Here is a 17,535-nt window from a genome sequence, read left to right on the forward strand (position 1 = left end):
TTTCCCTGTACAATTCTGTATTATACTCATCAGAGTCGTTAGGCCTATAACACGCTCGTACTCTCAATTTTGATTTCCCAATGCTTATATGACACCAAACTGACTCAACACTGCACTGTCCAGCGATGTCGACTGGCTTCACTTCCTTGGATTTTATGTGTTTCTTTACTAATAGTATAACCCCTCCTCCCTTCCTGTCTTCTCCATCCTTCCTGTACACATTGTACTCCCCAAATTCCATTTCTGAATTCCTTATATCTGTGTGACACCATGTCTCTGATATCCCAACAATATCTGCCTTTGATGTTCTGAACAAAACCTCAAATGTATCAAATTTATTTACCAAACTCTTAGCATTGATGTACATGCAAGTATACATGCACCTGTTCTTTTTCTTAGCTATCCTAACACAACCCATATGTTTACTTGTACCACAATGACTCCCAGCAGTCTCTGAAATACCCTGCATCTTGTTTTCCAGGCTGCTGCTAATTCCAATAGAAGCAGTGCAAGAATCACTTTCACCTCTGCCAGTGGCTACTGTTAATCTATTAGTCCTTTTATCCCCCCAGTCTAGCAGTTTTCCGACCCACCTTACACTGCCTCGATAGCATCAGCAAATATTCTTGCACCCTTTCTATTTAAGTGTACCCCCTCCCTGTAGAAGCAGTCTCTCCTGTTAACAAGTACAGACCAGGCTGAAAAAAATTCTACCCCTTGAGCCTTGCAGAATCTTTCCAGGGCCGAATTGATCGACAAGGCTCTCATCATTTACTCCATCCTATCGTGTCTGGGCAGAATTGCAGACACTTTCAAATTTAACCCTAATTCATGGCTTTTTTTCAACAGTGACCTGTACTTGTTAAGTAATTCTGCCGGTCTCCTACTCTTAATATCATTAGTGCCAAAGTGTTCAACAATATCACCCTTTGTGTCCTTAAAAGACGATAACTGCTTTAGATCTTGTTGCAGTAGCATACTGTCTTTACTGTCATTAACAACCATGCCAACCATTGTATCATCTGCAAAATTGGACATTAAGCCTGATATACCTTCATCTATATAATTTTTAAATACACAAAACAACAAAGAGACCTGCACCAAACCCTGGGGAATTCAACTAAAAAAAATTAGTTGTAGTGCAGTGTCCATTTATTACCCCACGCCTTGTTTTGTACATCAGAAGATGTACAAAAATTATATTGTCTTATTTTATTATCTAAAAACAAATTAATAACAAAACCAACATTTATATATTTGATTATAAACATTTCTTTTCCAATTTTTTTTTGTTTTTTGATTGTTTTTCCTTTAATACAAAGATTTTTAGCTGCCTTCACTCTGTTAATGTAACATACAATTGTCCATGAGAAAAAACATGACGATGTTAACTCAACACCAACCTTAGATAATGTTGGACCTTTACTTTTGTTTATTGTCATACTAAAAGCCAATTTCACTGGAATCGTGTGCGTTGAAAAATGAAGTTGTATTCTCCTTCGTTTGAATTCGTATGCATCTGTGGAATGTATGCTTTCTATCCAGCTCTGTCACCTGTGACATGTTCACAAACCATACATTTTTTCCTTGTTTCCACTCCTATGTATTCATTTTTTATATCTAAGTTTCTTAAAACCATAACAATTGCGTTTACCTTTAATAGTAATTTATGTGGAGGTAAATGTAAAGGCTTCTGAGAATAGTGTTTCGTGCATTACAGTTGTATTCTTCAGAATTACAACTATCTGGCATAATTTGATCTGATGAATAAACTACAGGCTGGCCTCAATTAACGCAATTAATTCATCCCGTTGCACAAAATGTAAATGCATTAATCGAATATAATAATCAATAGTTAAAGTTATAATTGATCCTTGACCTTCTGGAATATCCATAAAGAATTTTAAAAATACCTTTTAAATAACTTTTTAACTGTACACAATGTAAAATGTTAATGAAAATAATTATGGAATTAAATGTTGATTGCATAAAACAGCGGTTCCCAAACTGTGCGCTGCGGAGTATTTTAAATTTTCGAGGGAAACACAGCAATACTCGACATCTGTCGGACACCGCACGAACTTTTTGCTCTAGGTAGTTTACAGTTTCAACATTTCTTATTAAGTTGTTTGGACCTAACTACTTAATAAACGTAACTGTTAGGTATTTATTTTGGTCTAGGTGCACTGTGAAAAAATTACTGAGACACTAAGGGTGCAGTGAACTGAGAAAGTTTGGGAACCTCTGACATGAAATACACAATGAAGAAATGACTGTTGCGGAAATATTTGAACAGTGTTGACTTTCTCTTTTCATCAATAAATTTCCAATAATTGACAACAATCTTCTCTGGGCCCTGGTGAAATAAATATTGCAGAGAACCTCAAACCTTTTGTTTGAGGTTCTCTGCGATACGAAAGATTTGATCTAGTTCTTTTACCATCATCTCCTTCGCGGTAACATTTTCATCTGGCTCATTTAAAAATTCTAATTTAAAAAAAAAAAAAAAATTGTGTTAACTGGAAATTTGCATTGTGTAAAGTGAAAAGTGGTATAATTTTTTTCAAATAGTGACAACTGAAAAATGCGTTAATCAAACTTGCGTTATGCGAGGCCTGGCTGTATTTTCAATTCTCCTGGAATCTTAATTTCGGATAAAATTTTTTCATTCAGCAACCAGTATTATTTGTTGCGGCTAAAAACTTTTCTTCCAAAGGAGTTTTGATACTTCCAAAAATGTCATGTATTAAATTTCCTGTACTGCAAATATTTTCAGTGATCTCTATGTGATCATTTTCATCTTTTGCCACTTTATAATTTTTTATAATTTTGTCCTTTTTTGTCAATGATTGGAGTTACAGTAGAGCTATCAACAATTTGTGATTAATTTTTTTTGCTCTTTTTGTATCGTTCCTGCCTTTAACTTATTATAATCACTTTGTTTTCTTTGATATCAGCATTTTTAATTGCTGCTTCATACCCTTCATGATCTTTTCTTTTCTTCTCATCTTTCTGATATGATCTTTCTCTTTTCTATTACTGCCATTATTAACAACATTGCTGAAGGAACTTTTGAAAAAACTGAATCTTTGCCTGAGACATGTAGAATTCTAAAATTAAAAACACTAAAAATTAAACCCCACAATTAACAATGGCTGAACTGTCAACATTGTGTGATGTCATACTAAATGCTATCAGGTAATGAGTCATCACTGTGGTATATGCAGCTTAATTTAAGAGCGGCGTGGTCTTTGAGACAGACTTATCAATCACTTTGTATGATGCAATAGCAGTTAGCCCCGCCTTGCGGAAAGCAAAAAGTGGGCACATGAAAAAGCACTATTTTCCAAAATATTCTTTTATATATAGATTGCGCACTTTTCAGGTCGGGTATAAAAATATACTCTCTGCTTCTCACATTCAGGAAGGAGGATCCCACAAGGATCGATACTTAGTTCAACACTCTTTTGCAGTTAGAGTTAGCAGCATGACACAAGATATCTGAAAAACTGTTGAAACTTATATGTATGGAGAAGAGCTTACCATTTCCTGTCATTCTCAAAGTATCAATACCATTGAAGGCCAACTGCAACTTACCATAACCAAAATAGAATCCTTGACTTTAAGGAATGGTTATCAACCATCAGAAAAGAAATGCACTGCCACTCACTTTTGCAAGCTTTGGATTCTACATCTTGATCCTGAATTACAAATCAACAATACTCCAATCCCACTTGCTACCACCATCAGATTTCTTGGGCTGATATTAGACAGCAAGCTTAATTTCCAAGCTCACATCATTCATTTAAGAAATGCTTGTCCAAAGCATATGAGCATACTTCGATCAGTCTCATCTATGTCTTGGGGAGCTGATTGGTATACTCTTCCACCTTTACAGAACTTTAATCTGTTCACGCTTAGATTATGGTTGTCTAGTGTATGACAGCCAGAAGCACTACTTTAAAACATCTAAATATTATCCAGCACAGTGCTCTGAGGACTTCTCCAATCCAAAGTCTCTATATTGAAGCACATGATCCTCCATTACATCTTCGTAGGAAAACATTACTACTCCAATACGCTGCTAAAATCCAGTCTTCCATCGCACCCCAGTTGGGAGTATCTTTATAATAATTGGTGGGATTTGTTCTATGAGAGCAAACCAAATGAAAATAGACCTGCTTCACTCAGGATTAAAGAGCTTGTTCAGAGTGGGAATATTGATTTAAGTGATATTTTTCAGGACACAACTGCTCCTGTTCCACCTTGGACGTACATTTCTGCCTCTTATGATGTACATTTTCTTCAGTGGGGGGAAAATGTCATACCTCCTTGCAATATCAGACAGTTGTATTCATCTCACACTACTCAGAACTCCTGTGCCTGTAAAATCTATACTAATGGATCGAAAACTGCCAGTACAGTAGGTGCTGCTGCTTGTTTTTCCTTCATTTACTGCTACAGCCTCACTACCCATTAGCCTGCAGCACCTTCACTGCTCAATTATATGTCATCAAGTTAACACTTAGTAAAATTATTGATCTTTCCATCTTACCTGCCATAATTTACACAGGCTCCCTCAGTGTTGAAAAATTCTTTCATAAGGAAGAATTTCTCATCTTCTCATCCTGTCTTGAAACACATTAATCGGTCAATTAGTTTTTACCGGATCCCTGGTCATTCTGACATTCTGGAAAATGAAAGTGTTGACATTGCCACTAAACATCCTTAACCCACTTTCTCACAACATCCTCAGGTTCCTTACACTGACTATAAGTGTGTGTGTGTCATACACAAAACATGCTACGACAACTGGTCACAAATCTGGAAGAATAACACCAACAATAAACATTTCAAAGATAAAACATGAACCAAACTATAGCTTCTGACGAAACAGAAGACCAGGAAGTGGTATTGACAAGACTCAGAATTGGACACACTCATCATATGCATCTCTTCCTACTATTGGGAGAAAACCTACCTCAGTGTTCATCCTGTCAGACCCAACTTACGGTCCATCATTTTCTGGTTATTTGTCTCGTACATTCAACCATCCACTCTAACACTTTTCAATCTCTTTCTGCATTGAATATCACTTATGATTTATATCATTTCATAGGAAATGAAGCAAATATAGAAGAACTTTTTATGTACCTAAAATATATTGGCCTGTACAACAGGAGCATATAATTTAAAATCTATAGCTATGTATTGCCTGAAAATAAACAATGAACAGACACAATTTGGCCTCAGTAGCCCTTGTGTCGTTAAGCCAAATACCAACAACAAGCTAGCAAAATTAGAGTATTTTGCTAGCGTGTTGTATTACAGTATGTTTCTCATTAAAGAAACATAATATTTCAAGTGTTCCTCAAAATGCAGATTTATGTGTGTTCTGCCAAGAGTCTCTTCTTGAAACCATAATTTGCATATATGAAGCTGAAAGTACAAAAAAAAAAAAATACCCTGTCTAGAGATTAGCAGAATGGTCCAACCTAAATTAAGTGAAAATGAGTAAACGACTATAGAATTCTTGACAAAAATGGAAACGGATCCTGCTACACAAGAATCTCTCTGCTTCTGCCCTTAAAGAGTGAATTTGAGACCAGAACTATATGTTTTTAATGAGATAATATGATGCAATGATTTTTTTGGTAATGTTTTTGACTCATTTGAAGGGGTTGTATCTATCTTGGAAATATCAGATGATGCTGTAATTGCATATATTGCATAGAAAGCTAAGTTTGTTGATTCTTATTTGTAGTTCCTGCATATTTTCTTGCTGAAGGTCTTAAGTATAGCAAAAAAAAAAAAAAAAAGAAATGCCCTCTAACCTTCCTAAAAGTTCAACAGAAACTCAGTAATGATCAAATTTTAAAACATTTTAATACTTTAATGCATATTAATAGCTTTGATGTAATTTCATGGTAAATGTAATTTCTTGTGTATGTGTTTGGGAAGAGGAATGGGGAAATTTTCATGTTTATTATTTTTTAACAGGTGCAAACCAACTATAAACATTTAGCTTTTTTTTTTTTTCTTTTTTTCAATATCATTGTAAAAAAAATCATTGAAGTTATACTGAACTGAGATTAATATTTGGTACTAGTTGTAAGTATTAGTATATCTAAATGTTAACATTTGTTTTTCAATGTGCATATTAAGTAATTATATATTTATATTTTTGGTATATGACAAATTTTTCTTCATTTTAGTCATGACATTGCCACTGTCTACTTAGTATAATGGTATCTGTTGAAAAATATTGGTGTCTGCTGAACATTAAAATTTAACCATGTTTTAAAATTTATATTTCATAAATTTTTTTTGTTTTAAAAATTTAAAACAAATTTTTAAAAATTATTTTAAAAATTATTAAAACAAATATTAACCTGTTGTTAGTAATGTGCAATCCTATACAAGTTATATATGTAAAATCATTTATTGCCATCCATTAAAGTAAGGGAAATGTCCCTTCACAGCCCAATCTAGAGAGGTTTAAATAATTTAAGTGATGATGACAATAATAAAATTGGTGAATGTGGCTTTAACAAAGGAATAAATATAAAATAAAAATGTAACAAACTCAGTGAAACTGGAGATAGCAAGTCTGCAAGAAGTTAAAAGATATGAATCTAAAATTCTTTTTCTGTACACTTTTCACAAATCCATACATCAGGGTCAAAATTCAGGGAAACTGTTTGCTGATGGAGTTCTTGATGAATGAAGAATCATTCTATTTATTTTGAAGAGAGTACAGACTGAAGAGAGACTAAGTGGTTCTGGGTGTCTCGGATAGAATTTGCCACTGAAGAAAGTCTCAGATGTTAAAGAAGTTTACTTTGGCTAGTGATCAGAATTACAAAACACTGAATCACTTTGTATTGCCATTGAACGGTGACTGGTACTATTTTAATTTGTTGGTACAGTTGTTGTCAGGTTGACACAATAGCATGTCCAAGCTTGGAATTTAACCACATAAAATATTCAGCCAATATGATAAGCTGAAGGGTGGATTTTGAGATGAAAGATCTGATTAGTGATGCATGGAAAGATAGTGAGGTAGGATATAAACTGCAAAATATTTCCATATAGTGTTTGAATTGCGAATGAGAGTGAAGTTGCACTTCATAAACCAAAATGCTGTTAGAATGGTAGGCTAAAGTGTTGTGCAGTGGTCTGAGAAGAGAAGTTTAGAATTTCATAAGAATTTAATTGAGTTTATGGGGGTGATTAATTTAGATCGGATTCTAACTTGTTGAAAATAGGAATTTTCAACAGAGCACACTGTAGATCCTTGGTATTCAGGGGGTGATATGCAAACCAAAAGTTTAGTACAATCCAGAAAGCTGTCAGTCAGTTGTTGAGTCTTGCATGATGATTGAAAAGGCTGACATTGCCAAAGGGACTGGAAAAGCCGAGAAAATGTCATTAGCATAAAAGCTGAGGTTCAGGTAACATGGGAAAAAAAAAAAAAAAAGGAAAAATTATGGCCAAGAAGTAAAAGGCCAAGTTGGTTCCTCCTATAGGCAGACCTAAGCTAATGTTCCAGATTGTGGATTTGTTAGAGAAGATGAGTGTGACCTTGAAGTAACTTTTGAACCACTTTCAGCAGGAGTCCTGAAATTGTGTTGGCTAGTGTAGCATAAGCCTCAGACTTCCTTGCATCTTGTGGCTAATAATGGTAATAATAAAACTGAGTCAAAGGCAGTGGTGATATCCATTAGCAGCAGTGCAGTTCTCCTTTTTTCTGCCATGTTACTGATCCTGGTCTAGAAGCAAAAATTTACCTAGAAAGTGTTTCGATAGAATTTTGTTTATAAACATTAATAAAGGGGAGCAAATAGATATAGGCCTAAAGTAATTTGGCTCCTGTGATTCTTCACCCTTGAGGACAGGAGTACGTCTGTAGCATTTCTGGTCTGGAGGTACATAAACTTTGTTTGTAAAGATTTGCCAAGATTCCTAGAAAGGGGAGGGAAAAAACCCCTACTGATTTTGAGACAGCAGTTGGTAGTCACATCCTGTCTTATTGCAAAGAAGTTCAAATCATTGCTAGTTGTATAGCACATTTTTATAGGAAAACTGTAAAAAAACTTCTGTAGAAAAAATAAAATTGGAAATTAGAAAAAAAGAAAAGAAAAATAGAAAGCATTCCAGTTACTCCAAAGTTGATAAGTATCGTTTTCAATCAAAGATGGGAAAGAGGTCAGATTGAGTGATCCCTTGTGTGATCAGTAACAAGTTAAGAAGAGCAGTGGGGGAGAGGGTATAAATATCCCTCCAAACAAACAGAGTTACAAGTACTAGGCAGCTAGAACCTTTGCACAGTCCACTAAATATTAAAATGCAATTATTGCTGTTTGTTGTATTTTGTTTAACATGAGATTTTGATAATAATGATAATAATTATCATCATTGATAATAATGAAATCAGTGTAAAAAATGTGTGTAGGGGGATGATTAGGAGTTTCAGACAGACAGACAGACTCAGAGAGGAACCCCCTATCATATCCTGGAGGAGCATGTGCAAGCTGTATTTGCTGTATTAAATCATCAGTTGTTTGTTCAGTGTATTGCATTTTTCTATTGTTTCATAGTTGAGCAGAATTTTTCACTTGGGCTTAGATAGTGAGAAATAGTCCTCTGTGACAGCATAGTAGTTTTAGCATTTGTCACTTTTTTTGCAGAGATGTCTTGTTTGGATCCTTCCATAGACTTGAGGAATTTCTTAAGGCCTCTTCAATTAGACTGTTGTTAGTCAATCTCAGACAGATGGAGTAGGGTTCCCCAGTTTCCCCCAAATGAGCAAAAGGCTCAAACTAAAGGAAGTTCTGTGGCTCAGGGGAGAACTGTGGGAGGTTTGTGGAGCAATCAGGAACGGGACATGATATTACCAAGGGGAATGTCTTTATGTGTGATGTAAGGAGTGCGAGGAAATCAGGCGCCAACTCAGCATTGTTATGGGCTTATATGAGAGCTTGAAGGACAGGGTGGATGCCCTCGAACGATTTAAATTGAGGGGGCCCATCAAGCCCTCAGCTAACCACATCAACGCCAGAGATTGCACTTGAACACCAAGCAACACAGCGACAAACTCCAAGGCAGAATGTGCTGGTCCCAAAGGAACTAGTTGTTGTAGGTGACTCTATTGTCAGGGAAACGGGGAAAATATTGTGCAAAAAGAATAGATGGAACAGGACCAGGATATGTCTGCCAGGGGCAAAGGTTGATGACGTTGTAGAGCAGATATCATCTTTTAAGGGCACAAAGGGTGATATTGTTGTACATGTTGGCACTAATCATATTAAGAGAAGGAAACTGACGGAGTTACTTAACAAGTACAAGTCAATGCTGAATAAAGCCCTGAGTTAGGGTTGAATTGGAAAGTGTCTGCAATTCTCCCCAGACACGGTAGGAGAGAGTATATGATGAGAGCCTTGTTAATCAATTCAGCCCTGGAGAGATTGGTGTATTGTCAATGATATATAGGAATTTTTCTAGCAGGGATAAGGAGGTGATTATTCCCTTGTATAAGGCAATGGTCAGGCCACACCTGGAGTATTGTATACAGGCCTGGAGGCCTCATTTCAAGAAGGATGTAGAGCTGCTGGAACGAGTACAGAGAAGGGCAACAAAATTAGTGAATGGAACAAAGGGGTGCTCTTACGAAGAAAGGCTTAATTTTTGCAAATTACAGTGTCTGGAGACTAGGCACCAGCGAGGTGATCTGATAGGTGTTTAAAGCCTTGAATGGTTTGAGCATGCTCAATGCTGATGGGATTCTTCCTCTTGCTCAGAATAATCACCTGAGAGGGCATAAATTCAAATTGAGGAAAGACAGATGTAGTATAGACGTGCGGAAATTTGCCTTTAGCCAGCGGGTGGTTGGTTGGTGGAACAGACTTCCATCCCTTGTCATGGAAGTTTTTTTTTTTTTTTTTTATGTGAACCCCAAACACGAGAGGTATTAGAACCTATAGTACTTAGTACCGTACTTGGGTTGGAGGTTGAGAAGACAAAAGAAGATATTTGTTGACATTGGACTTGAACTTCTGAAAATTTTAATTTTCAGGAAATATGTATGAAGGAAGGTTGTTCCAGAAAATGGCAGTTGAATAAATAAATGAGGAAGATGAAAAGTTGGTTCTGTGGGTTTGAAGTTGGACAGTAAATGGATGTTGGCTGGTGGCGGCACGTGTTCAGACTGTTTTGAAAGAGAGAGAGAGAGCGGGAATTCAGAAGAACAGTGCCCATGGAAGTATCTGTAAAAGAGGCATGCAGCAAAAACAGTGCGTCTATGAGAAAGCGAGTGGAGAGACTCTGTTAGAGTAGAATCATTAATTAACCTGATTGCCCTTTTCTGAATGGAATCCAGAAGCCTGAGAGAGGTTTTGGGGACACCACCCCAGATGTGGGAACAATATTCCATGGCAGGGCGGATTTGCGATTTATACAGAGTGAGCAGGTGTTTGGAAGAAAAGTAACCCCGAGAGCAAAAGAGAAAACCATGTTTTTTAGATGCAGAGGAAGCAATATTTGTAATGTGCTTGTGCCAAGAGAGATTAGAAGTCAGGGTAATCCCCAAAAGAGATATATCATTTTGAATAGAAATCGGAGTGTCACTAAAAATAAGCATAGGAGCAGAAGAATCCTTTTTGCGAGATATAAGACAAGACTGAGTTTTAGAAGGGTTGAAATCAACTAAGTTGTCTTTTCCCACTAGAGAATTACCTGAAGATCGGCATTTAAGGAATTGGTAGCAGATTTTCGAGAAGTTGAAGCTGATTGAGCAGGACACGGTTTCTCAAAATGGAAAGTTGAATGCAATGCGCTATCATCGGCAAAACTATGGATAAGATTTCCAGTGAGTGGAAGAAGGTCATTGATATACAAGAGGAAAAGAGTGGGGGAAAGAACTGAATCTTGGGGGACACCGGCATTAGTGGAGAAGTTAGAAGACAGAGAGCCATCTACTATTACCCTCAGTGAGCGATCAAGCAGAAAACTGGATAACCAATTACTAAAAACAGTTGGCAAACCATAAGATTGAAGCTTGTTTAGAAGACCTTTATGCCAAACACGATCGAAAGCCTTTTGAGACGTCAAGAGAAACTACTTGTGTTTCACCGAACCTTTCCATTGAATTAGTCCATAAATGGGTAACATAAGCCAGAATATCACCAGTGGATCGACACTGGCGGAATCCATACTGGCGATCGTTGATCAGACATAAGGTTTCTAGGTAATTTAAGAGTTGGCAGTTAATTGGTTTCTCCATTACTTTAGAAAGAGTAGAAGTAATTGCAATGGGACGATAATTGGATGGGAGGGATTTGTCACCCTTTTTAGGAACTGGCTGGATATGAGCAAATTTCCAAGCAGAAGGAAGAACACCTTTGGAATAAGAAAGTGAAAAAAGGCGGCAAAGAATAGGAGTAAGTTCAGGAGAACAAGTGGAGAAATACCATCAGGACATGGAGCTTTCTTAGCATCAAGATTCATCAAAATCCTTCTGATATCCTTTTGAAGGCATTGAGTGGAGCGTGTTGCGAATGGTGGGAGGTGTTTTACCAAGATCATTAATACATGAGCTGGATGAAAATTGGGATGCTAGCAGGTCAGCTTTATCCTTGGCTGAAGTGACAACAGAACCATCTGGTTTGGACAGAGGTGGGAGCAGAGATGGGCAAAAGTTGCGGCCAATAGCTTTGGCAAGAGACCAGAATGCTCGGCTACCATTAGGGCAAGAAGCAAGTTTTCTACTCCTAGCCTGTTCAAACTCTAGTTTGGACTGATTAATAACTGCTTTACAATTATTGCGAGCTTTGGTGTAAGCAGAAAATGAAACTGAAGAATTAGAAACAAGCCAATTACGATATGCAACATTCTTCTCTTGGACAGCCTTAGCACATTTATTGGTAAACCAAGGTTTAGATAAAGGACGAGATTTTAAAGTGGAGTGTGGGATAAAGGATTCCATTCCTGCAAGAATAATTTCACTGACACGATTTGAGCAAACGTTGACATCAGAAGTTTTGAAACAGTAATCAGACCAAGGAAAAGAAGAAAAGAAGTCTCGCAGGTCATCCCATTTTGCATTCTTGTAATGCCAAACAATACGAGGTTGGGAATAGCCATGAGATAAAGGTTCCATTGGAGAAGAGACAATCACCAAGTTGTGATCTGAAGTGCCTAAAGGACCTCTCATTTCGACTGTGTACTTAGAAGGGTTGTTTGTGAGAAAAGGATCAAGCATATTGGCTGTATGATTAGGATTGTCCGGTATTCTTGTGGGTAAATGAACAATCTGTGCTAGGTCATTAGTAATTACAAAAGCCTCAGCATCTCGACCTGCTGGGTCAGTGTGACTAGAAAACGGAAGCCAGCTGGAGTTGTGAACATTAAAATCCCCAAGGAAAATTACCTCACTGTTAGGATAGTTGGACTAGAGAAAGTCAAGTTGCAAAGAAAGGAAGTCAAAGAGCTCCAAGTGATTAGTGGAGTTGGGAGAACGGTAGAGACAACAGATGAATTTGACGCAATGAGGTAGAGAGATTTTAAGCCAGAGAAGATCAAAGAGAGGAGATTCCAAATTGCCATTTCTCTGACAGGGAATATCAGAACGGACATATGCACAAGTACCACCTTTGAGGTGAAAGGAATCATACAGTGAATAATTTGGCCATCTGAGGTGAGCAGTAGTTGAATCAACTAATAAATGAGATTCTGTCAGAAAAAGTACATGGGGTTTGGCAGACTGCAAGTGGAAATGGACATAGTTGGGATTAGAATTGAGACCACGTATATTTGTGAAATGAATTAGGATGTTCTTGGAGGTGTAGATCTTTTCGCAGATAAGCCCTGCTCTATTAGTTTGACAATTCATGGTGTATTCAATAGTAAGAAAAAGTGGGTGGGACATGCTGTATGAAGTAATGAAATTTTTGGATATGGCGTACATGTGGTAAGAATATACCCAGATCCTTGACATAACATGGCCTCGACAATGCTCCCCACATACACACTGCTCGGACTCCCGCCAGTCACTATCTGGCAGAGTAGAGGTTGGAAGATTATACACTAGCTGATCCAGAAGCCTCCTAGAGAGTTACGAATAGGTTCGGTCCGGTGTACTAACTAGTAGGCTGGCCTGCGAACACCGTTTTAGAGCTGTACCCTCAAAATGTAAGGAATATTGAATCTCGCCACGACGTTCATCATAACCTCAAAAGTCATCAATCATACTGCATGATGGAAGAGATAGGGAAGGGTTGACCGGAACTTAGCTCTATAGACTGAACATGGGTTCCACCACTTAATGCCTCCAATAAGCATAGTTGTGGTATTTCATCGGTTGATGAGAGTCATCTACCACCTAGTACTGCCTGGTAACATAGAGGGGCGCCTTTCCTCCATGTGGTGTGGGCGCCACACCTTGACCCCTGCTTATGTTGGTTCACACCTGGGTGGTCACCCACCATGTACTTGTGCATGGAGGTTATACCCAGGATTAAGAATAGCCAGGATAGCCTAAATAAGTTTAAGGCTCAGCTGGACGCTCAGGATTTCGAACGAACAGAGGGGTGAAGTGGAAGTGGTTATTTTTTTTTTATTTATTTATTATTATTTTTTTTTTGGCTGATGCTGCATAAGCTTGCTTTCTTGCATCAAATGCCTCTACTAATGCCTGGCAACCCAAAAGTCGCGGTTTTGAATCCCGCCTCAGGCTTGGATCAAAATACTGAAAAAAACCTTGCGAGGTGCACTATGGCCACAGAAGCCGATGCGCCTATAACTACCAAAAAAAAAGGAAAAAAAAAAAAAGACTGCTGCACAAATTGGAGCAGTGTGGCATTGGAAGCAAATTGCTGCTATGGATAAAGGGATGGTTGAGTGGGAGAAGACAGAGTGGTGATCAATGGATACTGCTCTTTGTGGACTAATGTTATAAGTGGAGTCCCTCAGGGTTCAGTGTTGGGTCCATTGTTGTTTTCTGTATTTATAAATGATATTGGTGATGGTATATCAGGTTTAATATCCAAGTGTGCAGATGATTCGAAGGTTGTTAATGACACTAATGACAGTACACTGCTGCAACAGAATCTAGAAAAGTTGCGCAGATGGGCTGTGAGAGGTGGCAAATGAAGTTTAACATTGACAAATGTAAAGTGCTGTATATGGGAAGCAGTAATCCCCGAGTAATGTATCAACTCTGTGGTACCACACTGACAGTGGTAGAGAATGAAAAAGATCTGGGGGAATTGTGCAGGCAGATATGCAGTTTTCTGAGCAGTGCAGACTGTCTGCAACAGTAGCTCATGGTGTCTTGTCAATGATATACAGGAATATTTCTAGCAGGGATAAGGAAGTGATTATCCCCTTGTATAAGGTAATTGGTTGGGCCACACCTTGAGTACTGTATACAGGTCTTGAGGCCTCATTTTAAGAAGGATGTAGAGCTGTTGGAACGAGCACAGAGAAGGGCAACAAGATTAGTGAACAGAATAAAGGATTGCTCTTATGAAGAAAGGCTTAAGTTTTGCAAATTAAGTGGCTGGAGACTAGGCACCTGCGATGTGAATCTGATAGAGGTGTATAAAGCCTTGAATGGTTTGAACATCCTCAGTGCTGATGGGATTCTTCCTCTTGCTCAGAATATTCTTATTCTCATTCTATATTGCTTATTCTCAGTGAGTACCACCACCCATGATTGATGCTGCCAACTCTGACCAATTATAACTTTATAAACATAAATAAATAAAATAAAATTACAAATAAAATAAGTAAAATCGACTGTAAATAGTAGTATAATTTAAAATGCCATGAATATGGATTAATTCATATAAAATGCCATGAATTAATTCATATCAAATGATATAAACTTTTAAAAATACTATTCAAACTATGATTACCCAAGGAACAAATCTTAGGTTCTCCACCCATTCCAGTTCCAGAAATCCTCTACCTTATCTGTAATTACAGCTCCTTCAGCTGTTATACCAGGCGCCTCCGTAGCCAGGTGGGAAGGAGCAACAGTGCATAGCACACGCTTCTTGATTAGATCGTGGTTCGAGCCCATCACCACCAAATACGGAGGATGCGGAAAGGTCAAGGGAATGATCACCGCATATTCCCGGAGCAATATGGCCTTAGTTGCTAATGCTCCTAAAAATCAAATAACAAACAAACGAATAACAAATAAGCTCTTATACCATGGCTGGTTTCCCAAGCATGTTCTGCTACGGCTGACCTCGAGTCATTAGCCAACATAATCGCCCTACTATGTTCCCCCAGTCTATCGCGTAATCTGCGCTTAGACTCACCTACGTAACATCTCTTACAATCCGGACACTGAATTTTGTAAACAACCGCATTGTTGTCAACTCCCACAACATGGTATTTAACCGCCGCCATCACAGTGGGGCGGTTAAAGTTTTGTCAACTTTAACCGGCACCCCACTGTTGTCAACTCCCACAACTCCTATTGATAACAGTGGAGTTGTTTACAAAATTCAGTGTCCAGATTGTGTGGGATGTTACGTAGGTGAGACTTAAGCGCAGATTACACGATAGGTTGGGGGAACATAGTAGTGCGCTTGGGTCAGCCATAGCAGAATATGCCTGGGAAACTGGCCATGGTATAACAGCTGAGGGAGCTGTAATTACAGATAAGGTAGAGGATTTCTGGAACTGGAAGTGGGGGAGAGCCTAAGGATTTGTTCCTTGGGTGATCATAGTTTGAATAGAGATAAAGGTTGTAGGATTAATGTAATGTTTGAGACCGTTATCCTGGATAGATATGAGCATTTTAAGGTCATACAGCCCCATGCCACTTCCGGTGCTGATATATGGGAAACGGAGTATATACAGGTACCATAGTACATTCTGGTCTTCTGCGAAGGCTTAGTGCTCTATAATGAATTGTTGATGCAGCACTACTTATGTTGAGGAAGGCAGCAGATGCTGCCGAAAGCTTCAGTTTTACAGTAGTACAGGTTTAATGCTTTTAATGCATAGTATTTTAAAGTTTCATAGTATTACGGGTCTTAACGCTTTTAATGTATAGTATTTTTAAAAGTTTATATGATTTAATATGATTTATGGCATTTTAAATTATACTACATTTTACAGTCGATTTTATTTGTAATTTTATTTTATTTATTTATGTTTATAAAATTATAATTGGTCAGAGTTGGTGGCATCAATTATGGATAGATTTCCTGACCACAGAGGCCTTTTTAGTGAAGTACCACCACCCAGACGGCACCGTTTCAAAGCTATTGGCCTATTATCGGTGGGTGGGCAGGTACCCTGGTATTGCGGACATGATTACCCATTTATGAAGATAATCACATAATATGAGAGATGCCAAAACTAAATGCCCAAGGCATAATACGTTAAGAGTTTAATATCTATGTAGATAACTCTTAAGAAGTGTGGGAGGCATCATTTGCTCTGTTTCTCATATTATGCTCTTCCTTCACAACGAGTTGCCATGGTATTGCACTACCTCGAATAAGTAACGCTTCACTAATAGAGAAGACTCACTGAGAATAAATAACAATAGACTTCTCTATTAGTGAAGGTATTCGAGGTTGTGCAATATCACGGCCAGCTCATTGTGACGGAAGAGCACAATATGAGAAACAGAGCAAATGATGCCTCCCACACTACCATTGTAGTTTCTTAAGAGATATCTATGGTGTATTTATACCGATATTTATAGATATTAAGCTCTTAACTCTTAAGGTATTATGCCTTGTATATTTAGTTATTTTTAAAAAGTACTTAACAAATATATAATCATATCATATGCAATAAAGTAAAATAAAAACTTTGTTAAATTAAGAATTTATTAGTCAATTATTATTAATCATCTTTACTTTTATAGGTTATGCTTTTCTGCTGTTTCAGGATGAGTCATCTGTACAGGCACTCATTGATGCCTGTATTCAAGAAGATGACAAGTTGTACCTTTGTGTTTCTAGCCCTACAATCAAGGATAAACCTGTAGGTATTGTTTATTACAAATGGTAACTAAAAAAAAGGTACCTGTGTTATTAAATAATAAATAGAAATTTGCAAAAGATGTAAAGCAGACTGGAAATTCTTTGTATCCTTTATTTATCCAACATGAACACAACAGGTACCAATAATAACAAATATGTAGCATACCTTTAAGTATGATTATGTTTGAAACTTTAAATATTAATACATTTTTTTCATCTTTGTTAATATCTTTAATAAGTTAATTAAATATTTAAATAATTATTAAGCAGTATTCACCAATAATCTAATCAAGAGCATTGCATACTGAATAATAAAAACGATTTTTTAAAAAAAGTGAGGAATTTAAAATCCTTTATCTAGTTTAATCCTCCAGCATGAACACAGAGGAGTGAGTTTTGTTTTTGTGGATCAGTGTGATTTCCGGTAAGAAGAAACATATGGCAGGTCTTGTTTTAAGTATCATGAAGCTACTTAGGCAGTTACTGAAGTAAATACTTTAATGTAAAGAACTAATAACCTTTG

The 17,535-nt window shown here is 37.3% G+C and overlaps 1 protein-coding gene across 2 annotated transcripts in view; it reads left to right on the top strand.

Moving 5' to 3' along the window:
• The window catches only part of LOC150085672 (cytoplasmic polyadenylation element-binding protein 2-like), a 309,051-nt gene that overhangs the window by 145,301 nt on the left and 146,215 nt on the right, over nt 1-17,535 (top strand). For both annotated transcript variants that reach the window (XM_090374177.1, XM_090374178.1), the window contains one exon: nt 16,895-17,013. In XM_090374177.1, the coding sequence (XP_090230303.1) occupies nt 16,895-17,013 (119 nt within the window). The remainder of the gene's footprint in view (nt 1-16,894; nt 17,014-17,535) is intronic.

This window comes from Mastigoproctus giganteus, chromosome 5 (assembly GCF_048544385.1).
Source record: "Mastigoproctus giganteus isolate SK-2022 chromosome 5, ASM4854438v1, whole genome shotgun sequence".
In the NCBI taxonomy this organism is placed as follows: domain Eukaryota; kingdom Metazoa; phylum Arthropoda; class Arachnida; order Uropygi; family Thelyphonidae; genus Mastigoproctus; species Mastigoproctus giganteus.